At 40.0% G+C, this 7,100-nt stretch overlaps 1 protein-coding gene across 1 annotated transcript in view; it reads right to left on the bottom strand.

Moving 5' to 3' along the window:
* Nucleotides 1-6,901, bottom strand: part of LOC118269042 (uncharacterized) — a 51,030-nt gene extending 44,129 nt beyond the window's left edge. The window contains exons 1-18 of the mRNA XM_050700732.1: nt 6,673-6,901; nt 6,194-6,320; nt 5,836-5,948; nt 5,543-5,675; nt 4,964-5,077; nt 4,747-4,849; nt 4,517-4,640; nt 4,091-4,207; nt 3,587-3,739; nt 3,061-3,150; nt 2,602-2,689; nt 2,088-2,178; nt 1,740-1,844; nt 1,457-1,559; nt 1,006-1,349; nt 531-807; nt 163-250; nt 33-127 (exon numbers count right to left, since the gene is read on the bottom strand). Of these exons, the coding sequence (XP_050556689.1) occupies nt 33-127; nt 163-250; nt 531-807; nt 1,006-1,349; nt 1,457-1,559; nt 1,740-1,844; nt 2,088-2,178; nt 2,602-2,689; nt 3,061-3,150; nt 3,587-3,739; nt 4,091-4,207; nt 4,517-4,640; nt 4,747-4,849; nt 4,964-5,077; nt 5,543-5,675; nt 5,836-5,948; nt 6,194-6,320; nt 6,673-6,738 (2,331 nt within the window). The 5' untranslated portion in view covers nt 6,739-6,901. The remainder of the gene's footprint in view (nt 1-32; nt 128-162; nt 251-530; nt 808-1,005; nt 1,350-1,456; nt 1,560-1,739; nt 1,845-2,087; nt 2,179-2,601; nt 2,690-3,060; nt 3,151-3,586; nt 3,740-4,090; nt 4,208-4,516; nt 4,641-4,746; nt 4,850-4,963; nt 5,078-5,542; nt 5,676-5,835; nt 5,949-6,193; nt 6,321-6,672) is intronic.
* Nucleotides 6,902-7,100: the final 199 nt, after the last annotated feature.

Below are 7,100 nucleotides of genomic sequence, written 5' to 3'. Positions count from 1 at the left end.
CGTTCCTGTTTAGTAACATACGTATATCTTACCTTACTCCTGTCTTTCCTATCGCTCGACGGCTCCCGGTTTGGTACAGCGGGCGCTTCTTTTTCAGTCTTGCTGCATTCTCCGTATTTGGCAGAGTTTCAGTCTTGCTGCATTCTCCGTATTTGGCAGAGTCTTCAGTATCTTTCTTTGGCGGAGAACCATGTAGTTTGAGCCCAGGCACTAACCGAGGCGTGTCGGGGAAGGCCTGTAACGGCTGTAACTATAAAACAATACTTGCTGTACAATCAAATCAATCAAAAAGCAAAAGAAAGTTTCTTTAAAATAATAACTTTAAATGCACGCCTCAAAATTTTATGACCTTTTTTTGTTTTTTTTTTTTGAGGGTGGAAAATCTTCCAACGACTTCTCCTGCTCTGGGTCAGGCGAGGGAGTGTTAGACTGTTACTAACCAATAACCACCCCGTTCCTTCTCCTGCTTTGAGCCGGAGCCCCAACGTGTTCAATTAAAGAAGAACCTTAGCACGGAAACAAATGCTAACTTTTTTCTTCTCATTCGGATCCATTCGATGCCTACTAGGCGACTTCTTTGTAGCTTGTTCTCTGCCACTCAGCTTGGTATCTTCAGGCTCCAGGCTCTTCTTCATGGCGCACCGTATCTTGCACACTGGGGTCATCATGTCTTCGGATTCAAGGTCCGTTCTTGTGCCACTACCAGCCTCTTTCACGGTGCTGAAGTTATGAGGGCGCTTCGGTTTCTGGTCTTCTGGGCGTTTTTTGTTCCTCGGCGATGGCTGGATCTTTGGTCTTGGGCGAAAACTTGGAAAAAGAAGACCACGGGAAAGATTAGTTGGTGTTCGTTTTTATTAAAAGTTGCTCAGAGGTACTTTTCTTTCCGATTTTTTATGGAATTTTCTGCTTAATCTGTCTGCCACAGAGCAGGGAGTATGTCTGCACTACATCAACTGAGCTTTTAAAATAAATATAATGTTCTAGTATTAAAAAAGAGTGCCTCACCTATGCGGGTCAAGCGCAGTACGCGGCGTATGGAACGGCGGGCCGGCGAGGTTCACTCTTGGAGAGTGACGTCGGTGCAACGATATGGGCGAGCGAGGCGTGCGTGGCGTGAGTGGTATAAGGGGAGTTAAAGGTGAGTTACATCTGAGTGGTGATGGCGTTCTTAGTGGTGATGGGTGTCGGAGTGGAGAGTATGTTCTGTGTGGTGTGAGTGGGGCGAGCGGGGTGGGGGTGCGCGGGGTGTGCGGCGCGCGGCGCGGGGTGGCCGCCTTGCGCCGCGGGCATACCGGGGCCGTGCCCAGCGGACGGGGGGACGCCTCGCGACTTATGTGGCTCGAAGCACACTGGAAACGGGAAGATTCTAGTCATAACCTAATATATTTTAGAATTGAGAGTCATTAATGATTAACAGGTACTTAGTTAAAATAGTAGGTAAATAGGTATGACTCACCGTCTCAACAGCTTCGACCATAGTGCGGATATCGTTTTCGCGAATCGGCTTTGGTGCTCTTGGACGTCCAGCGTGAGGGTCACGCATTAGAGGCCGACGGGACCTATAAGTAAGGCTGTTTGTGTTAACATTGAAAACTGAAGATTTTACACTTGAAATCTATCGAAACACATAGAACAATGTTAAATGAAGACGTAATTGTCTACAATACATGAGTACTAAAGGTAGCATTAAAAATTCAACAATGGGTAATGAGGTCGAAGAAATAGTAATAATTAATTACTTTTTGGGGCCCTTGGCTGCCTCTACGGGTTTTTCAGCTTGATTCTGACTTTGACGCTTGGACTTAGGGGTAGCTGCTTCTTTAGCGCCACTTTTCTTTATAGAGCTGTATATGAAGAAACATCATCTCAGTTTAAGCACTACAGTACAGACTCTTCTAAAATACTGTTAAAGATACCAGTTAGGATCACTATAAGGATTACTTTTCAATATAAAAGATGTAATTTGGTTTTTCAATTGGTGGTTTTTCAATATGACCCTTATAATATAACGAATATAATGTGTTATTTAAAAGTAAATCTGCATGTTAAATCTAAAATTTGTGAAGATACGAGAATAAAAGTATTACCTAGATTGATTATCCTTTGAGCTCGTAGACTTAGGATGCAAGTTGAGTCGAAGAGTATCCAAGGAATACATTGACAGGCGAGCTTCGGCATCTGGAAGGAATGGCAATGTGGGTATCAGGACTTAAGGCCAAAGTTTGTCCAATCGACTTGAATTACTTAAAATTAACTGTAAATCTATTCTTTAGAGGCACAATTTTGATATAACCGACGATAGAAAGGATGCCAAAACGTCTGATAAATAATTAAGGACAATAAAACGCAATATCCACGTTTTTGTTTGGTGTATGGTAGAGGTAGGTATTGCCTTTTCTTCTTATAAATTTCTGATACCAGTACCTACCTAGACCGTATTTGACGCTCTGATTGGCCGACTCGAATAAACCAACCAATCAGAGTGCCGAACGCGTTCTCGTTTCGATTACATTAAACGTAAAGCATACTCGTACTAAGGATACAGTTTACATTGACCAAATACTGTAACGTCTCACTTTTCAACAACTATCTATTACTCACCATTCTTCACTTGACTTTTGTTCCAATTTGCGATGCCCCTCTTCTTCATTTGTTTCTTGGGTGCCTTCCTTGGATTGTTCATCGTATTCTGTGAGTTTAGGAAATTTATTTGTGTGAGACATACTAAATTTACTAACAATTACGTTTTGCTCACCTCACGTAAATATATTGAGAAAAGCTCTATTAGTTTCGAGCCACAGAGGGACTCTTCCTCATGAGCAGCGTGCTCGGACGCACCTACAGCCAGCTTAACCAATATTATTTCGTTAATTTTCGATTGACTAAACCAATTTTAATGTGGGTTTAGCTGAACCCTGTATTGACGGAGTTGAGGCCGAACACTACACCCGAAATCCTCCATCATCGAGATGAGTCAAGTTTTTTTTAATGCCTCTAATTGTAGAACAGGAGTTTACTCATAATAATTATGATTAAACAATAGCAATAGTAAAGTCTCACCACATTAACGAAGCTGTTAAGAAACTCCTCGCACCGGATCGCGTACTCGCCGACGAAATCGTCGACTTTATCGCACGTCACTATCAGGTCCTGATACAAAGAGGAACATTTATTAATATGTAGGTTGGCATTAGCTACTTCCTACAGAATCATTTAATGGTTACTTAACCCAGGTCAGCAATTGTTGTCGATGCCAAATCGTTACTAAGCAATAGTTGAAGTAATCATTAATCAGTACGATAAATTATTGAGCTTATCGACTTTTTAGTAAATCCTTAGAAATTACTCGGAAGTCTGGTAGTTTGCATGGTATATGGTAATCCCCTCGACCCATTGGGATAAGGGTCTCATAACAAAACTGCCCAAAATATATTGTTAGGCTAGAATTCAATATGAGCGCTATTTGCAACTCTGGCCGATCTAGAATTCATTAGGGGTGGTCTACGTTCAGCAGTGTACGTCTTGTGTCTGATGTGATAACGATGAAGATAAATAATCCAGAAAAAATGTGTAAATAGTGACATACGTCCTTGTACAAGTCGAGGGCGGCAGTGAAGTCCTTGGGCGGCGGCACGTTGAGGCACATGTGCGTGGAGTCGCGCACGCACGCGATCAGCGAGCCCAGCGCACTCGCACTCTCGCGGACACAACACGTCTGCGATACTGACTTGTGGAACACCTGATAGGCAAACATAGGATACAAACAAATTAAAATAGTCTTAAGAAGCATGGAAAGATCTTGGAGGATAGTGGCATATGTCAATAAATACGTGAGTTGATCCAAACATTTATGGAAACTGTTCACACTTTTTTGCAAATATGCCCTCAGCATTTCGTAATTTTTATCTTAAAGGAAATTTCATGCAAGACGAGTATCTTATTAACCATCTCTATATGATTGGATTTTAAATGCTTTCTATTTGAAAACGTTTTTTTAGCGTTGATAAGTCTGCATTTGGCCACCAACCCGCTTACTTAGAACGGCGAATATAAAGAACCTATAAGTAAAACATGTAAAGTAAATACAAACCTGGAAAGACTGCAATATGTTCTGGTGCAGAGACACGATCCTCACCATCTGCGATTGGAACTGCGTGTGTTTCGCGAACGGCAACGACACGCTGTTGTTGCGTTTGATGTCGTGGATCTGTTACCAATCAGTCTTAAATAAACGTTTTATTTTAGAAGAACATGACGTACAAATTAGAATTTGGGGATTGGAGGTTTAAGGAAATATTGGGCAACCTCACTCATAGGCCGAAACACAACGCAAGCGTTATTCCATGCGGGATTTCTGTGCGGCCATGGTATCGCTCCGATCAAGCCGGCTCATTCATACCGAAGTATGACTCCCTCGTGTAAAAGCATTTGAAAGCAAATTTTATTAGAACTGGAACCAATCTACCAACAAAAGCTCCCAAAAAAGTAATTTCAACAATAGTTTTCAGGGATTTACTTGTCTCTGCAGCTGGTACATGTAGATTCTGTTGAAGCGGCCGCAGAACTCCGCTGATCTCTTCACCATGCGCATGATGTCGTCCGGTTCCGAAGTCAGTATATCACGACGGTCTAGCGTAGTCCTGTTCACGAATTACGATTTCTTTTAGGCATAGATTCTTCAGAAAAATACATTTTATATTTTGCCTAACCGTACGTTTGCAGTTCCTATAGTAATTAAGTACTTACATTAAAGACATTAGCTCTTCATTGATCTTCATCCGAAGGTCCTTGACCTTGGCGCAGTAGATACTACTCTCAATCACATGCGTTACATTCTCCGATGATTTACCTGCAAGTATAAGAAATCACTGACTTTGATGTTCATTTTTAGTAACATCACGTAATTTAATAGCATATCAATTAAGCATATCAAGAAATAAATAGGCAATGGATAATAACTAACTTGACGTTTTTTCAAGGGCGATATGTCTCTCCGGAGAGTGAGGGCATTGTTCCACTTGTTTGTCCCTCACCGTCTCCAGGCTTTCGGGTTCATTGAAGACTTCTTCTTCAGCTCCTGGTGGCGATAATATTATATTGGGTTGATTCAAAACAATAAATCTACTTGAAAGCAATGCAGCAAAATGCATGCAGATATTCAAAAGAACCAATTATAGAGGCAGATCAACTTTATAGTACTTTAAATTGGCTAAGCTATAAATTCGGTTATTTACAGAAACATTCGCGCCGAATAGACTCAGATAGAGTAAGCCAAAGTAGATGAAATAGAAGTGAAATTAGTTTTTCTTTATAACGAGTTACTTCAGCTTATGGGAAGCCCACATATTCTGAGCTCCAGCTGGCAAGTCGCAAACGTCTAAATTCGAATTTCTACTCTATCTACAAGCTTCATCATTATCATCATCAGCCGAGAGACGTCCACTGCTGAACAAAGTCTACAAGCTTACAAAAAGCAAAAAATATTTTAGACAAGCGAGATAAGCTGATAGTGTTGAAGATGCGTTGCGTGAGTTATCTTTACCTGACTGGTCATCATCAAAAATGTGGAACATGTCGCAGTTGCCCTTGTCGATGTCGGCAGCGAAGGTGACCACACACGTGTGCTGGCCGTCGTCTCCAGAAGGGTGGTTGCCACTACTGGGCTGTGGTAGCTCCTACATACAAGGTTTTAGATAGAATGCATAAGTACACAATCAAAACCGTTTTCAATTTTGTATAGGAATGATGACGGGGTATGCAAATTGAAAATCTAGTTAGTCCGTCAGTTAGCTAATAAAAAAATATTAGACACAAATTTTCCTTAACTTAACTAACCTTAGGTTTTACCTCCTCGACAGATTTTTCTTTGGGTATTCTCTGCCGTTCGGTATCCATAATCTCTTTCAAACAGGATTCGGGCAACTGGTCCAGGAACTGGTACGGGTCATCTATTATTAAACAAGGAATAGGGTTTCACGTGGGTAACTTTTCTTGATGCTGTACCTATTAGAAATGAATGCCAGACAGCTACTAGGCACTGTATTTTTCATCAGTCTTTTTTCAACTTTATTACAAAACAGTAAAGGTTCAAATTCAGTTAATAAACACTTGATGCATGCAGTTTGTATATTTTTGCCGGTAATTTTACTTCGCTTAAGTATTTTTGTGGGTTATTTGAATTATCTCATCATACCAGTGCAAACTCCTTTGACCACGTCTTGTTCCTCCACGAATTTGTCCCATATTTTCTGTTCGCGCTGTTTCATTCGCTCCCTCCGATTGCTCCGCCACGCCCTCTCTAACTCACCGCCTTCTATGAACTACAAGTTCAAGATGTGGTCAATAGATGGCGACTAACTCAAATTAGTGTCCGAAAATACAAAAAGTAAATAATAATATTGAAAGCAAATAAATACAACATTACTTCATGGAAGTAATATATTATATAAATTAATTAAAAATAGAAATAAGTATGTATTGTGTTATTAGATATGGCTATTTTATCATTGTATCAAGTTACTACCGTTGGATCACAGATGGTGCTGAGGAGCATCATAATCAAAACATGAAAACGTTACAAAGCTAAAACAGCTGATTAGATGAAAATAGTAAAAACTGTCTTAGTGTAAGATATTGTAATTTATAATAAACATAAGAAAAATCTATACAAACCTGCAAATCCACCATGTCAGCTTTGTTTTCGGCCATAAAAGAAAATCCTCTTACACACGTCTCCATTGCAATTCCGTTTGTATAATATTCACAATAAATAAGAGTATAAGCACCAAAATACGATATAATTGCCGGAAAAATCCTAAATATTTATACACTATTACTATTCGCCATTATTAACGTGTAAACATTTGAATTTGACAAATCAAAGGCAACAGAGAAAAATGTCATATGCACCATAGACTCCTACTGGACCTATTACAACTTTTTGCTATAAATTCTCGTCACGGGTCAACGCACTTGAGGGTCAAATTATAATTTATTGTTTTACAAAGCACTTAGAAAATTATTCCACAAACAAATAGGCCTCGTCAATAACGTAATTATTTCCACAAGAACGTCAAAGTTATTTTAATTAGAGAAATTAA

The sequence above is a fragment of the Spodoptera frugiperda genome, chromosome 2 (assembly GCF_023101765.2).
Source record: "Spodoptera frugiperda isolate SF20-4 chromosome 2, AGI-APGP_CSIRO_Sfru_2.0, whole genome shotgun sequence".
NCBI lineage: Eukaryota > Metazoa > Arthropoda > Insecta > Lepidoptera > Noctuidae > Spodoptera > Spodoptera frugiperda.
The sequence above is the reverse complement of the archived record's forward strand: the minus strand, read 5'-3'. Positions and strand labels throughout refer to the sequence as shown.